Source organism: Ixodes scapularis, unplaced genomic scaffold, assembly GCF_016920785.2.
Source record: "Ixodes scapularis isolate PalLabHiFi unplaced genomic scaffold, ASM1692078v2 PGA_scaffold0__279_contigs__length_252992795, whole genome shotgun sequence".
NCBI classification, from domain to species: Eukaryota; Metazoa; Arthropoda; class Arachnida; order Ixodida; family Ixodidae; genus Ixodes; species Ixodes scapularis.
In genome coordinates this window covers 92,063,462-92,083,262 of record NW_024609835.1, presented here as the reverse complement: position 1 = coordinate 92,083,262, position 19,801 = coordinate 92,063,462, and the positions used below count along the sequence as shown (strand labels likewise).

The following is a 19,801-nucleotide window of genomic DNA, read 5'->3' as shown; positions in this document are numbered from 1 at the left end:
TGGTACGCCCCGGATTCCTAGATTAGTATTTACTATGGCAGTTATGGCTCAAGTATGGCTCCAACTTTGGCACTCCTCTGGCGTACCGGAGAAGAGCCAAACTTTGGCATGCCATAGGATCGCCCAACTAAGGCTATAGTTAGGCACCGTACTTTGGCACTGATGAATGCCATGGTGCAAAAACCTAACTGCGCCAAAGTTGGGCCCTTATGTTTGCCCGACCTTTGCCCAAGTTGGGCATTCCTCTGGCGTGCTACCTGGGGCAATACTTGTCACAAAAAAAGAGGTATAGGATTTTATATGCTTTTGAGTCAATGATGACAGCAACACCTGAGCTTGACGTGTATCGGTGGCCTTAACTGCGGTGGGCATATCCAGCATCGACGACCACAGTTATGTACGGCAATCCATCCTCAGTGTAGTCTCCGGATTCGCACACCATTCTGTGCTCTTCTTTTCCACCCGTGTCCATTTCAGAAAGCAAAATGTCTTCATATTTGCTGAATGCTGTCGGCGACATGGAAGGAATGTTCAGGAGAGAGAATATTTCTTCTATTAAGCTGAACCCATTTCCGGAGCATAAAGTGCCCATTGCAGCTGCCTCCTTTATGTTGGTTTACTTCAAGTGCTTAATTGAAATGACCCATTCTTCGTTGCAGTGCGTGCACACAAACGTAAATCAAGAGCATAAAGCCTGCCTTAGCTCATGTGCAAATCGAAAAGTGCCACTCGTATCCTCGGGCAATCATGGCATTCAAGTTTAAGGATTTTGGTAATGAAATACCCAACTGAAACCATTCTTCTACCTTCGACCCGAGTGGAAAAGTGCAAACCTGAACTGTGTATGGTAGGTTAATATTTGAGATGCAGGTGGAGTTTCCATTGCTTGGATTTTTGACGATGATGCTGGGCAGATTGAGTAGACTCGAGGTTGATGAGCTTGATGATGGCGTTGGCATTGGTTCAGAACAGGTTGTTCGGTTTGACACGGAGCTGTGAAATGGAAACGAAACATTAGCAAAATATGTTAATATAAATTTTAGCATCGTCACATCGAGCTAACAAAAAAAATCACGAGTATTCTTTCATTATTCGGACTTACACGCGATCTCACGTCGTGTTTATCTGCGAAATAAAAAAAAAACCTGCTACATTAAATAAATTAAAAAATACGGATAAAGTTTTTTTTTTGTCTTACTGAAAGCCACATGGTCCTTCCTTTTTCAGGCAGACGAGCTTAGAAAACAAACCAAAAGTAAATTAGGCACTACACCACAGCCATGAGGTCGGGCTCCCCATTTATTGCGGGATGGTTAGCGCTGTAGGTGAAATATTTAGCCCGTAATATCGCGATCAATATGAGTGCGAATACCGCTCCGCGTGGCCCGCGGTACTATCAGTGCCCCCTGGCGATTGCTCTTTCAAGTATAAGTGCCTATTGCGGTAGAGACATATCGTCTCCGGCGATCGCCGCACCACTTTGCACTTCCAGGTCATCTGCTAGCGAAAAACGGTCGGCGAAACCGCGAAGCTTTTCACCAATGACGAAGCGCATTTCTCGCTAGCAACGTGCGCCAGCAGAAATAACTTGTATAAATATTTTTAGCGTCATCTATTTGCTTGGGGTGTTTTAGTAGATTATCCCAATTACTCTGATAGCAATACCCGATGCTCCTATGACGCCTTTAAGCATACCTCATATTATCGGCGGTATCAAAACAATCAACTAAGACTGCCTATATTACTTCCTTCGCATGATTCTTGCGAGAGCAAAGGACGTAGGCAAAAAGTTAGCGCGGTGCGAGTGTGGGTGATACTCTTCACCATGGAAAACTGCACGAAAGAAAAAAGCGACGCGGACCTCCCGTGCGTTTCTTTTACGTCATCGTCGTTTTTCTGCGATGTTTGCCATGATGAAGAGTATCACCCACGCTCGCACCGCGCTAACATCTTGCCTCTGCGCATCGGTGGTCCTTTGCTCTCGCAAAACTCAAGCGAATGAAATAATAGGCAGTCTTAGTTCATTGTTTTGATGCCTCCGATAGCAATATTATGCATGCTTAAAGGCACCAACGAAGTATCGGGTATTGTTATCAGAGTAATGGGAATAAATATTTATCTATGCTATTTCTGCCTCGGAGTAATGAGAATAAATATTTATCTAAGTTAATTCTGCTGGCGCACGTTGCTAGCGAAAATATGCACTTCGTCATTGGTGAACAGTCTCGCTACTTCGCCGACCGTTTTTCGCTAGCAGACGAGCCGGAAGAGAAGAGTGGCGCGGCGATTGTTAGAGACGATATGTCTCGACCGCGAACTGCGCTTCAAGGAGAAATCGCCAGGGTGCACCGATAGTACCGCGGGCCACGCGGAGCGGTGTTCACACTTTTATTGCTCGTGATAGTACGCTGTGAAACATAGCTTGCGGTATTTTACAAGCATGACACAGTAGTGTTACAAGACCACACTCTCAAGAAAAAAGGGTGTCAAAAGGTGTATCGTTACGCCCTTTGTCCCATATAATACACCCCAAAATTTCAATTCGATGTACAGCGCCCTACAGTCGATCAGACGGCCCGAAATTTCACGAGGGGCTTGATAGCCGTGTGGTACAACATTTGAAATAGCTAAAGTACGTATCAATGACCACATAAAGAAAACATCGCGTTCTTACAGTACGGCCAAGAAAACCCCGATTATTTTTTTTTGTTGTCAGTAAAACGTACATTAGCTATTTTAATAAGTTGTAGCACACGGCTATCAAGCCCCTCGTAACATTTCGGGCCGTCTGTTTCACTGTGGGGCGCTGTACGTCGAATTGAAGTTTTGGGGTGTATTATATGGGACAAAGGGTGTAACGATACACCTTTTGACACCCTTTTTTCTTGAGAGTGCATAGGCCGGTGCGATGCTCATCAAGATTGAAAGGGGCACGCGCAGAGATCGAGCCGGAGATCCCTGCTTTCCGCAGTGCGAATATTTTGCCGTCTTTGAGGCATGGTGCGCCCCAAAATACACAGGCGGTGGCGTTCTCTGCCAATATAGTATTGTCATGAAGGAATAGGCGAGGAAACAAAGAATAACGGAGGAAACTAAATGTTTAATGGGGCGAACTTGTGCCCGAACGGAAAGGAAGAAAGGAAGAGCGTCGCCAGCGTCGAAGTCGGCGAGAGAGCAGCATTGAACGCTTGGGTGAGACTGACTCCGCTCGCCCTGCGGAGTCCCTTATGTACCCTCGTGGGTTTCTGAATCATTCGGCGTAGAACTTTCGATGCGTAGAACATTCGGAACTCGATCTGACAAGAATGTTCTCAAACTAACGAGAAGGGCAGGTTGAACGAGTAATTAAAAGGACAGTCCGTCGGCTGGAATCGAACCCTGGCTTTCTGCGTGGAAGGCACGCCCGATAACCATTAGGCCACGAGAGCGCTGCCTGCTTAGCTTCGATCGCGGCAGTATTAAAAAAATTGAACACGCTCAATTTCAATATTCTAAAATTATAACTATTCAAAATATAGTGACGATTGTGGGAATTAAAACACATTCTGATCATCGTTTGGTTGTCAGTGAATAAGGATACCTTTGTCTGACTGTTGAAACCTCTCAACGCCCAAAAACCGTTGCATTTCCGGGTGGCCGTTCTGGTAAACAGCTGCTGGAATGAGCAGCTTGCAACAAATTCTAAACTAGAGCACTGCACGGGCTGGAATTCCCAGGTCCGTTTGACCCGCCCAAATGGGTACACGGCCCGAGCCCGGCCTGGGCTACAAATGTCCTTAAAATGTGAGCCCGAGCCCGACCCGGGCCCGTCAGGTTTTTACAATCTAAATACGAGCCCGGCCCATACCGCCAGTTTCACAGACGTGATCCTGGTTAAGTTTTCCTCCCCAACCTGGCAGGTTCGATATAAAAGTGGGCCGAGTCGTGTTTTGAAAATTTTAAAACGTTTCCGCGTCCGACATGGATTGGTTGGCTTGGCTGGCCCCGGCTTTGCGGGTCGGCTTGGCCCGAAATATTTTTGTAACAATCTCGAGCCCGGCCCTGGCTTGAGAGATACATACGCTTCGCGACCCGCCCTCGGCCCGTGGGTCGGTCGGGGCTTGAGTTTTCGGGCAGGCCGGGCCCCGTGCAGTTCCTGTACTCTATATTCTCCCACCATAGGTTCTTTCAAATTATTACGTTGCCTTCGTCCGATGAAGACGCACATACTTTCCAACATTACAGCACATCTTACCTCCCCAGATCTGTAGAGATTGCTTTCGCTGCTGAAGCGGCAAGCTTATGGCAGTGTCTTTTTTGCTGTTGATTGGAATATATAACTATCAGCGCTTTACGTTAGTTTCCGTGGTCCAATAGACATCCGGGGCTAACACCTCCATCGGCTATCTGATCAGCGAGATTGTCGCCTGTGGCGATTGGTCAAGTGCCGCGCGTCACATATAACAAACGCTCTCAAGATTGTGAGGTTCGTCATGAAAAAACGAGGCAGACTGAACGTCGCCATCTGCAGATCTCGCAAATTGTTTCATGACCTTATCGTGGAGCAAAATATTACATTTTTAGTTTGTCTACCCCAGCGATGTACCAGAGTGGTCCGATAAGTACTTAGCCTACAAAAGAAAAACAAAAATTTTGAAAAAGTGGCGATTTATTTCTCTTACACTTTACCCAGCGATGCTCCAACTTTTTTAACCCATCTAAGAAATACGTTTTCTCGAGGTCTGCAAAGTAGGCTTCCGTGCCGGCGATGACCTCCTCATTCGACTCAAATTTCTGCCCGGCGAGTTACTTTTTCAAGTTTGGAAACAAAAAGAAGTCGCACGGGGCCAAATCTGGAGAATATGGTGGATGGGGCAGCAGTTCGTAGCCCAATTCGACCAATTTGACCGTGGCGAGGGTGGAGGTGTGAGCCGTTGCGTTGTCATGGTGGAAGAACACTTTTTCCTTCGCTAAATGCGCCGTTTTTTCTGCAATTCGGTGTCGAATCGGCCCAATAATTCGCCATAGTACAGCCCTGTGACCGTTTCGTCCTTGTCCAAGTAGTCGATGTAGATCACACCTTGTGAATCCCAGAAAACGGTGGCCTTCACCTTTCCGGCCGATAGGTCAGTCTTCGCCTTCTTTGGAGCACGTTCGCCGCGTGAAGTCCACTGATTCGACTGGTCCTTCGTCTCCGGTGTGTACCAGTGGATCCATGTTTTGTCGATGGTCACGAAACGACGCTGAAACTCTTTCAGATCGCGCTTAAACAGCGTCAAACACTGCTCTGAAGTGGTCTCACGGTTGCGCTTGTTGTCCGGAGTGAGCAAACGCGGCACCCATCGCGCCGACAGCTTTCTCATGCCAAAAATTTCATGTAGGATATAGCCCACGCGGTCTTTTGAGATGCCTACTTTCTCTGCTATCTCGCGCACCTTCAATCGGCAGCCTGCCAATACGAGATTGTGGATTTGTGTCACATTATTCTCAGAGGTAGCCGTATTCGGGGCACCTGGGCGTGACCCATCAAAAACCGACGTGCGACCACGTTGAAACTCGTTAAACAAGTTTTTGACGGTCACCATCGAAAGAGAAGAGTCACCGTACACAGAATCCAAGCGGTCTTTGATTTCACTGCACGAATTTTCTTTCAAAAACAACAATCGAATCACCGACCGATATTGCTCTTTTTCCATTTTTCTAAAATTCGCTCACACGCCCGCTTTCAGATGCGGTAAAAACAAAACTACGAGTCCGATTCGGTTGAAATTTTGATAGTAGCCGTCTACGAGAATTTACTACACAATAGCACATTTTTCTTGTGATAGTGGCGCCATCGGGCGGTGAGGCTTATCGGACCGTCCTCGTACAGCACGGCTATCAGGCTACGGCCCGCCGGGTCCAACCACGAGCTCGTTAGGAACCACCTGCGTATTCACGAAACAATATAACGCGTGTATTTTGAATTTGCTCATGATTGCATCCGACTGGCTGCAGCTAGGTGTTTAGCCCATCGCAGTGCACGATCAAGGGTACGTATTCGATGGTTATTCAAAGTGCCACAGAAGGTATGCCCCTGCCCAACACTTATGAGTTCTCTCTTGCTTCATTGAGGCCGTCTGTGTCGCCAAAGTAAGGGGCGGCGGCGCCTCCCTTTACATGTTGTCTGCGGATTTTTAACGTCTTCGCCCTCACTTCTAAGAAGTGGAAATCGAAACCACACACTATATATTCTGTCCGTACCTTACACAGCTTCGACTTCGTGTACTTGAGCTTAGCTGCGCTCGAAGCTAGCGTAAAACGAAGAAGTGATGCCGCGCACCTCTACAGCGGTTGCGCGAAATGTGTAAACTAATTTTTCTTACGTCGCAATTCAATTTTATGTGCTGTTTGTTATGTGCGAACCCCTAGAAAGTCCACAAAAATACAAACAGCAACAACAGCTACACTGCCAAATACACGCTCGATAGTTAACCGCAAAACACAAATTTGTAATCCCACGTTATTTTTCATCTTTGACGACCCGCGAAAAGGTAATCAAATCACGCCAAATAAAATAGTGTCCTGAGTTATTTTGTGATTCTTTCTTTTTATTTACTATGTGTATAGTAAGCGACAGCTCCTCCAGCCCTGTAATGCATTTACCAAACTGAACATTGCAGAACCGGAAAAAATATAGCGCTGAACGTACTCATTTTCTCGCTAAAAATAAGTACTCAGAGCTATTCTGAAGTAGGTTTGGACCTCATGGTACTATAAAACCTCCATGTCGATAGGTGTTCCCCATGCTCTATGTTTTTTAAAAAGTAAACAGCTAAGAAGCCTGGAACCAGGCTCCCAACAAAACAATAAAAATAAATGCTTTTGTGCTAATTATTGGCGTATTATAGATCAAAAAGAAAATTGTGATTCTGTCATTCGCAAGCTTAAACAACTAGTGGTATAATATTAAAACGTATTAGTAGGCATAAACCAGGACCGCAATAACAAAAAAAAAAAAAGAAAACTACAACAGATGTATAGTTTAGCGACTTTTTAGCGACTTCCTGGCGCTTTTGTTGGAGTTTTCTTTCTATCCCAATCGGACGGATGCTTTCACTGCAGGAGGGCCGGCGTAGTCCTATCGACGTTCGACAAAGCTGGGGCACGTAATTTATTTCCAGGCTGATTCGCCCAAGAAAAGAAAGTGCTACGCGCCATTGCCAAAAATAAAGATTTTGTTTTTTCATAGAGACCCCTAAGATGATGATCGAAGCATCAAAAAGGGAGTAGATACATAAAAGACAAAAAAGTATGAAAAACAAAAAGCGACGCTCTTGGGCGCGCGGTGCCGTCGGTTATCAAATCCTCCATCTGCATGACACCGCAAACAAACCGGATCACCGGATTGCACTTCGTAAAAGCATCACGATCGGAGAAACTAAACAATGACCAGGGATGACAAAGTCAAGGAGAAGGCAAAATGCACACTCTATCGAGGCGCCAACATACACGACTTTATCTGCTCATGTCTAGGTCTGGATGACGATGCGAGCGCCATCTGTTTTTCTAGAATCACACTAAGTGAAGGTGGGACTTCACCTTAAAAGCTCTGATGTTCAGCTGCGCAGTGTCGTACAGGTTACTCAAACCTTATGTATATGTAGAGGATCAAATTTGTAAAAGTTTTCGAAGTGCCGCCATATTCACTTCCTCCAGCTTCCGCTGATCACCGAAGCTTTGCTTCAGTAGGTGAACGGCATCGGCATAGCACGCTTCTGTTGCAAGTAGGCTGGCAAATGCCACTGCGGCGCCTCCAGTGAGGTAGCGGCGCCAATAATAGTAATTATTTGTATTGACAACGCTTGATTGGAGTGGATTGTTCCTTTCAACTGTTTCCAGAGGGTGCGCAATGCGTTATGTCCAATCTGAATGCAGTTATATCTAACTTCGGTAGCTAAGATGCAGTCATCCTGTGGACTCAGGTATACTGGGTGTAGTCCGTCCGGTCGCGGGGAGCGTGCGACGTCTGCAAATCTAGAATTCCTCAATCTCAAAACAGAGTTCAGCAAAAAACAAGTTGGCCTGGCTTTGAAATTCGTAGCTGCTGTGCACTCGACCTCGAACTCCTCAATCAGTAGTAGCGGCTATAACACCTCGTTTATTCTGTCCAGCTCTGCGTTAGTTTTAGTAAGGCGTTCTTTTATCCAGATGAGTCTGGTCAGGTCCATTTGAGGGTTGTTCAGTAGTTCGGTACCGTCGTTTATCATACCGGTGCTTTGGGCTCGTAGAGTGGTAGGGTTCGCTTCTTATTTTAATACTGCGATTCGTTAGGGTCGATCGGTTATTGCTTGGTTACAAGAATTCTTCCTGAAAGGTATTCGCGTTACGTTACCAACGGTTTGCCTCCGCCGTTAAAGTCTCCAAGTACCACATATAGGATTAGCCCCGAAAGTCCCAAGTAGCTGGGAAAGTTGCAGCGTTGTCTTGGCTGGTAGATGATGTCGTGAATCAACCTCCCGGGCTGAGACACTGAACTGTCAAAGATCTTTTCCGTTTTATGAAGTAGGACGTCAAGCAATGATTTCCATACCGTTGAATTAGTTTTGCTCGTACTGCCCTAAACTTTCTACTTCATATTCATTCCTCGCTTCGTCTTTTTTCTTCTTGAATCTCAACAGCCGCTAGAGACAAGCGCACTACAGCGTCTATAGACACGAGTGCGGGTACGCAGACTACAGCATCGGCAGATGATGGGAATGTCATAAACTCTAAACCATCCACAAAGGACCAGGCGGGTACGCCAGCTATAACAACCGGAGAGGCCGGTGAACAAAAAGAAATTACTGAATCAACAGAAGGAGTAGATTATATGAAAACAACAGCATCAACAAAAGGCGAGGAAGGTAAAAAAATAACAACCACCAGAGAAGTCGGTGAAGATATGCAAACTACATCATCAACAGAGGCCGGGGATGCTATAAAAATTACAGCATCGACAATGGTCGAGCCGGGTACGCCAACTACAACAAGCAGAAACCGCGGTGAAAATAATACGCGAATTACATCCATAACAGAGGCCGGAGATGTTATAAAATCTACAGAATCAACAATCGTCGAGCCGGGTGCGCCAATTACACCAAGCAGAGATGGCCGTCAATATACGCAAACTACATCATCAACAGCGGCCGGAGATGTTATAAAAACTACAGCATCGACAATGGCCGAACCGGGTGCGCCAACTACAAGAAGCAGAGATGTTGGTGTAAATACGCAAACTACACTATCAACAGAGGCCGGAGATGTTATAAAAACTACAGCATCGACAAAGGTCGAGCCGGGTGCGCCAAATACAACAAGCAGAGATGTTGGTGAAAATACGGAAACTACACTATCAACAGAGGCCGGAGATGTTATAAACACTACGGCATCGACAATGGTCGAGCCGGGTGCACCGACTACAACAAGCAGAGATGTTGGTGAAAAGACGCAAACTACACCATCAACAGAGGCCGGAGATGTTATCAAGACTACAGCATCGACAATGGTCGAGCCGGGTGCACCGACTACAACCAGCAGAGATGTTGGTGAAAAGACGCAAACTACACCATCAACAGAGGCCGGAGATGTTATAAAAACTACAGCATCGACAATGGTCGAGCCGGGTGCGCCAACTACAACAAGCAGAGATGTTGGTGAGAATACGCAAACTACACTATCAACAGAAGCCGGAGATGTTATAAAAACTACAGCATCGACAATGGTCGAGCCGGGTGCGCCAACTACAACAAGCAGAGATGTTGGTGAAAATACGCAAACTACACTATCAACAGAGGCCGGAGATGTTACAAAAACTACAGCGTCGACAATGGTCGAGCCGGGTGCGCCAACCACAACAAGTAGAGATGTTGTTGAAAATACGCAAACTACACTATCAACAGAGGACGGAGATGTTATAAAAACTACAGCATCGACAATGGTCGAGCCGGGTGCGCCAACTACAACAAGCGGAGATGTTGGTGAAAATACGCAAACTACACCATCAACAGAGGCCGGAGATGTTCTAAAAACTACAGCATCGACAATGGTCGAGCCGGGTGCACCGACTACAACAAGCAGAGATGTTGGTGAAAATACGCAAACTACACTATCAACAGAGGCCGGAGATGTTATAAACACTACGGCATCGACAATGGTCGAGCCGGGTGCACCGACTACGACAACCAGAGATGTTGGTGAAAAGACGCAAATTACACCATCAACAGAGGCCGGAGATGTTATCAAGACTACAGCATCGACAATGGTCGAGCCGGCTGCGCCAACTACAACAAGCAGAGGTGTTGGTGAAAATACGCAAACTACACCATCAACAGAGGCCGGAGATGTTAAAAAGACTACAGCATCGACAATGGTCGAGCCAGGTGCGCCGACTACAACAAGCAGATATGTTGGTGAAAATACGCAAACTACACTATCAACAGAGGCCGGAGATGTTATAAACACTACGGCATCGACAATGGTCGAGCCGGGTGCACCGACTACAACACGCAGAGATGTTGGTGAAAAGACGCAAACTACACCATCAACAGAGGCCGGAGATGTTATCAAGACTACAGCATCGACAAAGGTCGAGACGGGTGCACCGACTACAACAAGCAGAGCTGTTGGTGAAAAGACGCAAACTACACCATCAACAGAGGCCGGAGATGTTATCAAGACTACAGCATCGACAATGGTCGAGCCGGGTGCGCCAACTACAACAAGGAGAGATGTTGGTGAAAATACGCAAACTACACCATCAACAGAGGCCGGAGATGTTATAAAAACTACAGCATCGACAATGGTCGAGCCGAGTGCGCCAACTACAACAAGCAGAGATGTTGGTGAAAAGACGCAAACTACACCATCAACAGAGGCCGGATATGTTATCAAGACTACAGCATCGACAATGGTCGAGCCGGGTGCACCGACTACAACAAGCAGAGATGTTGGTGAAAAGACGCAAACTACACCATCAACAGAAGCCGGAGATGTTATCAAGACTACAGCATCGACACTAGTCGAGCCGGGTGCACCGACTACAACAAGCAGAGATGTTGGTGAAAAGACGCAAACTACACCATCAACAGAGGGCGGAAATGTTATCAAAACTACAGCATCGACAATGGTCGAGCCGGGTGCACCGACTACAACAAGCAGAGATGTTGGTGAAAAGACGCAAACTACACCATCAACAGAGGCCGGAGATGTTATCAAGACTACAGCATCGACAATGGTCGAGCCGGGTGCACCGACTACAACCAGCAGAGATGTTGGTGAAAAGACGCAAACTACACCATCAACAGAGGCCGGAGATGTTATCAAAACTACACCATCGACAATGGTCGAGCCGGGTGCACCGACTACAACCAGCAGAGATGTTGGTGAAAAGACGCAAACTACACCATCAACAGAGGCCGGAGATGTTATCAAAACTACAGCATCGACAATGGTCGAGCCGGGTGCACCAACTACAACAAGCAGAGATGTTGGTGAAAAGACGCAAACTACACCATCAACAGAGGCCGGAGATGTTATCAAGACTACAACATCGACAATGGTCGAGCCGGGTGCGCCAACTACAACAAGCAGAGATGTTGGTGAAAATAAGCAAACTACACTATCAACAGAGGCTGGAGATTTTATAAAATCTACAGCATCGACAATGGTCGAGCCGGGTGCGCCAACTACAGCAAGCAGAGATGTTGGTGAAAATACGCAAACTACACTATCAACAGAGGCCGGAGATGTTATCAAGACTACAGCATCGACAATGGTCGAGCCGGGTGCACCGACTACAACAAGCAGAGATGTTGGTGAAAAGACGCAAACTACACCATCAACAGAGGCCGGAGATGTTATCAAGACTACAGCATCGACAACAGTCGAGCCGGGTGCACCGACTACAACAAGCAGAGATGTTGATGAAAAGACGCAAACTACAACATCAACAGACGCCGGAGATGTTATCAAAACTACAGCATCGACAATGATCGAGCCGGGTGCACCGACTACAACAAGCAGAGATGTTGGTGAAAAGACGCAAACTACACCATCAACAGAGGCCGGAGATGTTATCAAGACTACAGCATCGACAATGGTCGAGCCGTGTGCACTGACTACAACCAGCAGAGATGTTGGTGAAAAGACGCAAACTACACCATCAACAGAGGCCGGAGATGTTATCAAAACTACAGCATCGACAATGGTCGAGCCGGGTGCACCGACTACAACAAGCAGAGATGTTGGTGAAAAGACGCAAACTACACCATCAACAGAGGCCGGAGATGTTATCAAGACTACAGCATCGACAATGGTCGAGCCGGGTGCGCCAACTACAACAAGCAGAGATGTTGGTGAAAATACGCAAACTACACCATCAACAGAGGCCGGAGATGTTATCAAGACTACAGCATCGACAATGGTCGAGCCGGGTGCACCGACTACAACCAGCAGAGATGTTGGTGAAAATACGCAAACTACACTATCAACAGAGGCCGGAGATGTTATAAACACTACGGCATCGACAATGGTCGAGCCGGGTGCACCGACTACGACAACCAGAGATGTTGGTGAAAAGACGCAAATTACACCATCAACAGAGGCCGGAGATGTTATCAAGACTACAGCATCGACAATGGTCGAGCCGGCTGCGCCAACTACAACAAGCAGAGGTGTTGGTGAAAATACGCAAACTACACCATCAACAGAGGCCGGAGATGTTAAAAAGACTACAGCATCGACAATGGTCGAGCCAGGTGCGCCGACTACAACAAGCAGATATGTTGGTGAAAATACGCAAACTACACTATCAACAGAGGCCGGAGATGTTATAAACACTACGGCATCGACAATGGTCGAGCCGGGTGCACCGACTACAACACGCAGAGATGTTGGTGAAAAGACGCAAACTACACCATCAACAGAGGCCGGAGATGTTATCAAGACTACAGCATCGACAAAGGTCGAGACGGGTGCACCGACTACAACAAGCAGAGCTGTTGGTGAAAAGACGCAAACTACACCATCAACAGAGGCCGGAGATGTTATCAAGACTACAGCATCGACAATGGTCGAGCCGGGTGCGCCAACTACAACAAGGAGAGATGTTGGTGAAAATACGCAAACTACACCATCAACAGAGGCCGGAGATGTTATAAAAACTACAGCATCGACAATGGTCGAGCCGAGTGCGCCAACTACAACAAGCAGAGATGTTGGTGAAAAGACGCAAACTACACCATCAACAGAGGCCGGATATGTTATCAAGACTACAGCATCGACAATGGTCGAGCCGGGTGCACCGACTACAACAAGCAGAGATGTTGGTGAAAAGACGCAAACTACACCATCAACAGAAGCCGGAGATGTTATCAAGACTACAGCATCGACACTAGTCGAGCCGGGTGCACCGACTACAACAAGCAGAGATGTTGGTGAAAAGACGCAAACTACACCATCAACAGAGGGCGGAGATGTTATCAAAACTACAGCATCGACAATGGTCGAGCCGGGTGCACCGACTACAACAAGCAGAGATGTTGGTGAAAAGACGCAAACTACACCATCAACAGAGGCCGGAGATGTTATCAAGACTACAGCATCGACAATGGTCGAGCCGGGTGCACCGACTACAACCAGCAGAGATGTTGGTGAAAAGACGCAAACTACACCATCAACAGAGGCCGGAGATGTTATCAAAACTACAGCATCGACAATGGTCGAGCCGGGTGCACCGACTACAACCAGCAGAGATGTTGGTGAAAAGACGCAAACTACACCATCAACAGAGGCCGGAGATGTTATCAAAACTACAGCATCGACAATGGTCGAGCCGGGTGCACCAACTACAACAAGCAGAGATGTTGGTGAAAAGACGCAAACTACACCATCAACAGAGGCCGGAGATGTTATCAAGACTACAACATCGACAATGGTCGAGCCGGGTGCGCCAACTACAACAAGCAGAGATGTTGGTGAAAATAAGCAAACTACACTATCAACAGAGGCTGGAGATTTTATAAAATCTACAGCATCGACAATGGTCGAGCCGGGTGCGCCAACTACAGCAAGCAGAGATGTTGGTGAAAATACGCAAACTACACTATCAACAGAGGCCGGAGATGTTATCAAGACTACAGCATCGACAATGGTCGAGCCGGGTGCACCGACTACAACAAGCAGAGATGTTGGTGAAAAGACGCAAACTACACCATCAACAGAGGCCGGAGATGTTATCAAGACTACAGCATCGGCAACAGTCGAGCCGGGTGCACCGACTACAACAAGCAGAGATGTTGATGAAAAGACGCAAACTACAACATCAACAGACGCCGGAGATGTTATCAAAACTACAGCATCGACAATGATCGAGCCGGGTGCACCGACTACAACAAGCAGAGATGTTGGTGAAAAGACGCAAACTACACCATCAACAGAGGCCGGAGATGTTATCAAGACTACAGCATCGACAATGGTCGAGCCGTGTGCACTGACTACAACCAGCAGAGATGTTGGTGAAAAGACGCAAACTACACCATCAACAGAGGCCGGAGATGTTATCAAAACTACAGCATCGACAATGGTCGAGCCGGGTGCACCGACTACAACAAGCAGAGATGTTGGTGAAAAGACGCAAACTACACCATCAACAGAGGCCGGAGATGTTATCAAGACTACAGCATCGACAATGGTCGAGCCGGGTGCGCCAACTACAACAAGCAGAGATGTTGGTGAAAATACGCAAACTACACCATCAACAGAGGCCGGAGATGTTATAAAAACTACAGCATCGACAATGGTCGAGCCGAGTGCGCCAACTACAACAAGCAGAGATGTTGGTGAAAATACGCAAACTACACTATCAACAGAGGCCGGGGATGTTATAAAAACTACAGCATCGACAATGGCCGAGCCGAGTGCGCCAACTACCACAAGCAGAGATGTTGGTGAAAAGACGCAAACTACACCATCAACAGAGGCCGGAGATGTTATCAAGACTACAGCATCGACAATGGTCGAGCCGGGTGCACCGACTACAACCAGCAGAGATGTTGGTGAAAAGACGCAAACTACACCATCAACAGAGGCCGGAGATGTTATCAAGACTACAGCATCGACAATGGTCGAGCCGGGTGCACCGACTACAACAAGCAGAGATGTTGGTGAAAAGACGCAAACTACACCATCAACAGAGGCCGGAGATGTTATCAAGACTACAGCATCGACAATAGTCGAGCCGGGTGCACCGACTACAACAAGCAGAGATGTTGGTGAAAAGACGCAAACTACACCATCAACAGAGGCCGGAAATGTTATCAAATCTACAGCATCGACAATGGTCGAGCCGGGTACACCGACTACAACAAGCAGAGATGTTGGTGAAAATACGCAAACTACACCATCAACAGAGGCCGGAGATGTTATCAAGACTACAGCATCGACAATGGTCGAGCCGGGTGCACCGACTACAACAAGCAGAAATGTTGGTGAAAAGACGCAAACTACACCATCAACAGAGGCCGGAGATGTTATCAAAACTATAGCATCGACAATGGTCAAGCCGGGTGCACCGACTACAACAAGCGGAGATGTTGGTGAAAAGACGCAAACTACATCATCAACAGAGGCCGGAGATGTTATGAAGACTACAACATCGACAATGGTCGAGCCGGGTGCGCCAACTACAACAAGCAGAGATGTTGGTGAAAATACGCAAACTACACTATCAACAGAGGCTGGAGATTTTATAAAAACTACAGCATCGACAATGGTCGAGCCGGGTGCGCCAACTACAGCAAGCAGAGATGTTGGTGAAAATACGCAAACTACACTATCAACAGAGGCCGGAGATGTTATCAAGACTACAGCATCGACAATGGTCGAGCCGGGTGCACCGACTACAACAAGCAGAGATGTTGGTGAAAAGACGCAAACTACACCATCAACAGAGGCCGGAGATGTTATCAAAACTACAGCATCGACAATGGTCGAGCCGGGTGCACTGACTACAACAAGCAGAGATGTTGGTGAAAAGACGCAAACTACACCATCAACAGAGGCCGGAGATGTTATCAAGACTACAGCATCGACAATGGTCGAACCGGGTGCACCGACTACAACCAGCAGAGATGTTGGTGAAAAGACGCAAACTACACCATCAACAGAGGCCGGAGATATTATCAAAACTACAGCATCGACAATGGTCGAGCCGGGTGCACCGACTGCAACAACTACAACAAGCAGAGATGTTGGTGAAAAGACGCAAACTACACCATCAACAGAGGCCGGAGATGTTATCAAGACTACAGCATCGACAATGGTCGAGCCGGGTGCGCCAACTACAACAAGCAGAGATGTTTGTGAAAATGCGCAAACTACCCCATCAACAGAGGCCGGAGATGTTATCAAAACTACAGCATCGACAATGGTCGAGCCGGGTGCACCGACTACAACCAGCAGAGATGTTGGTGAAAAGACGCAAACTACACCATCAACAGAGGCCGGAGATGTTATAAAAACTACAGCATCGACAGTGGTCGAGCCGGGTGCGCCAACTACAACAAGCAGAGATGTTGGTGAGAATACGCAAACTACACTATCAACAGAGGCCGGAGATGTTATAAAAACTACAGCATCGACAATGGTCGAGCCGGGTGCGCCAACTACAACAAGCAGAGATGTTGGTGAAAATACGCAAACTACACTATCAACAGAGGCCGGAGATGTTACAAAAACTACAGCGTCGACAATGGTCGAGCCGGGTGCACCGACTACAACAAGCAGAGATGTTGGTGAAAAGACGCAAACTACACCATCAACAGAGGCCGGAGATGTTATCAAGACTACAGCATCGACAATAGTCGAGCCGGGTGCACCGACTACAACAAGCAGAGATGTTGGTGAAAAGACGCAAACTACACCATCAACAGAGGCCGGAGATGTTATCAAAACTACAGCATCGACAATGGTCGAGCCGGGTGCACCGACTACAACAAGCAGAGATGTTGGTGAAAAGACGCAAACTACACCATCAACAGAGGCCGGAGATGTTATCAAGACTACAGCATCGACAATGGTCGAGCCGGGTGCACCGACTACAACCAGCAGAGATGTTGGTGAAAAGACGCAAACTACACCATCAACAGAGGCCGGAGATGTTATCAAGACTACAGCATCGACAATGGTCGAGCCGGGTGCGCCAACTACAACAAGGAGAGATGTTGGTGAAAATACGCAAACTACACCATCAACAGAGGCCGGAGATGTTATAAAAACTACAGCATCGACAATGGTCGAGCCGAGTGCGCCAACTACAACAAGCAGAGATGTTGGTGAAAAGACGCAAACTACACCATCAACAGAGGCCGGATATGTTATCAAGACTACAGCATCGACAATGGTCGAGCCGGGTGCACCGACTACAACAAGCAGAGATGTTGGTGAAAAGACGCAAACTACACCATCAACAGAAGCCGGAGATGTTATCAAGACTACAGCATCGACACTAGTCGAGCCGGGTGCACCGACTACAACAAGCAGAGATGTTGGTGAAAAGACGCAAACTACACCATCAACAGAGGCCGGAGATGTTATCAAGACTACAGCATCGACAATGGTCGAGCCGAGTGCGCCAACTACAACAAGCAGAGATGTTGGTGAAAATACGCAAACTACACTATCAACAGAGGCTGGAGATTTTATAAAAACTACAGCATCGACAATGGTCGAGCCGGGTGCGCCAACTACAGCAAGCAGAGATGTTGGTGAAAATACGCAAACTACACTATCAACAGAGGCCGGAGTTGTTATCAAGACTACAGCATCGACAATGGTCCAGCCGGGTGCGCCAGCTGCAACAAGCGGAGATGTTGGTGAAAATACGCAAACTACACTATCAACAGAGGCCGGTGATGTTATCAAGACTACAGCATCGACAATGGTTGAGCCGGGTGCGCCAACTGCAACAAGCAGAGATGTTGGTGAAAATACGCAAACTACACCATCAACGGAGGCCGGAGATGTTATGAAAACTACAGCATCGACAATGGTCGAGCCGGGTGCGCCAACTACAACAAGCAGAGATGTTGGTGAAAATACGCAAACTACACTATCAACAGAGGCCGGAGATGTTATAAAAACTACAGCATCGACAATGGTCGAGCCGGGTGCGCCAACTACAACAAGCAGAGATGTTGGTGAAAATACGCAAACTACACCATCAACAGAGGCCGGAGATGTTATAAACACTACAGCATCGACAATGGTCGAGCCGGGTGCACTGACTACAACAAACAGAGATGTTGGTGAAAAGACGCAAACTACACCATCAACAGAGGCCGGAGATGTTATCAAGACTACAGCATCGACAATGGTCGAGCCGGCTGCGCCAACTACAACTAGCAGAGGTGTTGGTGAAAATACGCAAAGTACACCATCAACAGAGGCCGGAGATGTTCTAAAAACTACAGCATCGACAATGGTCGAGCCGGGTGCGCCAACTACAACAAGCAGAGATGTTGGTGAAAATACGCAAACTACACTATCAACAGTGGCCGGAGATGTTATAAACACTACAGCATCGACAATGGTCGAGCCGGGTGCACAGACTACAACAAACAGAGATGTTGGTGAAAAGACGCAAACTACACCATCAACAGAGGCCGGAGATGTTATCAAAACTACAGCATCGACAATGGTCGAGCCGGGTGCACCGACTACAACAAGCAGAGATGTTGGTGAAAAGACGCAAACTACACCATCAACAGAGGCCGGAGATGTTATCAAAACTACAGCATCGACAATGGTCGAGCCGAGTGCGCCAACTACAACAAGCAGAGATGTTGGTGAAAATACGCAAACTACACTATCAACAGAGGCTGGAGATTTTATAAAAACTACAGCATCGACAATGGTCGAGCCGGGTGCGCCAACTACAGCAAGCAGAGATGTTGGTGAAAATACGCAAACTACACTATCAACAGAGGCCGGAGATGTTATCAAGACTACAGCTTCGACAATGGTCGATCCGGGTGCGCCAGCTGCAACAAGCATAGATGTTGGTGAAAATACGCAAACTACACTATCAACAGAGGCCGGCGATGTTATCAAGATTACAGCATCGACAATGGTCGAGCCGGGTGCGCCAACTGCAACGAGCAGAGATGTTGGTGAAAATACGCAAACTACACCATCAAAAGAAGCCGGAGATGTTATAATAACTACAGCATCGACAATGGTCGAGCCGGGTGCGCCGACTACAACAAGCAGATATGTTGGTGAATATTCGCAGACTACAGCATCAACAGAGGTCGAAAATGTAAACACTACACAATCTACGAAGTACGGAGCAGGTGCGCTGGATACATCTGCCCTGACAACGCATAATGCAGGAACAACTGCACCAACCACAGGCAGTATTTCAGAAGGCGCTTCAAATGACGGAGTATCATCGACGCTGACAACCCGTTCTGACCCCAAAGAGGGTGAGTAATACATATTTAAATTTAAATGTGGTATTTTTGATTTTTATGAATATGTGGTTTGTTCTGAATGTTTAGAATTGTTCATAGTTTGAGTCTTTTTACACACCGGTTGTGGTTCGGTACGCCGCATTTTAGGAAGGTGAAATATCTGTTGCTGTCTTGAGGGTTGTCAATTGGAGCTGGAGAGTTATGGCCGCATGCAGTGACTACCTCAGCAAGGATAGTTTTATTCCGCCTCTTGAGTAACAACAATATAATCGGTATTCTAGTCGAAATTAGTTACGTGCAACCCGTAGCAGTACACTTGCGAGCTAATGATT

General features: G+C 47.2%; 2 protein-coding genes across 2 annotated transcripts in view; one reads left to right on the top strand and one right to left on the bottom strand.

The window, feature by feature from the left end:
- Positions 1-5,069: 5,069 nt before the first annotated feature.
- Positions 5,070-5,657, bottom strand: LOC121835166 (the record flags this gene model as incomplete). Its single annotated transcript, XM_042289126.1, has 1 exon — positions 5,070-5,657. A coding segment is annotated over one exon (588 nt), but the record flags the coding sequence as incomplete, so codon positions are not given.
- Positions 5,658-9,163: 3,506 nt separating this feature from the next.
- The window catches only part of LOC115330220 (mucin-19-like), a 60,947-nt gene continuing 50,309 nt past the window's right edge, over positions 9,164-19,801 (top strand). Inside the window, exons 1-2 of the mRNA XM_040215147.1 lie at positions 9,164-18,991; positions 19,307-19,481. Coding sequence (XP_040071081.1) covers positions 9,179-18,991; positions 19,307-19,481 — 9,988 coding nt within the window. The 5' untranslated portion in view covers positions 9,164-9,178. The remainder of the gene's footprint in view (positions 18,992-19,306; positions 19,482-19,801) is intronic.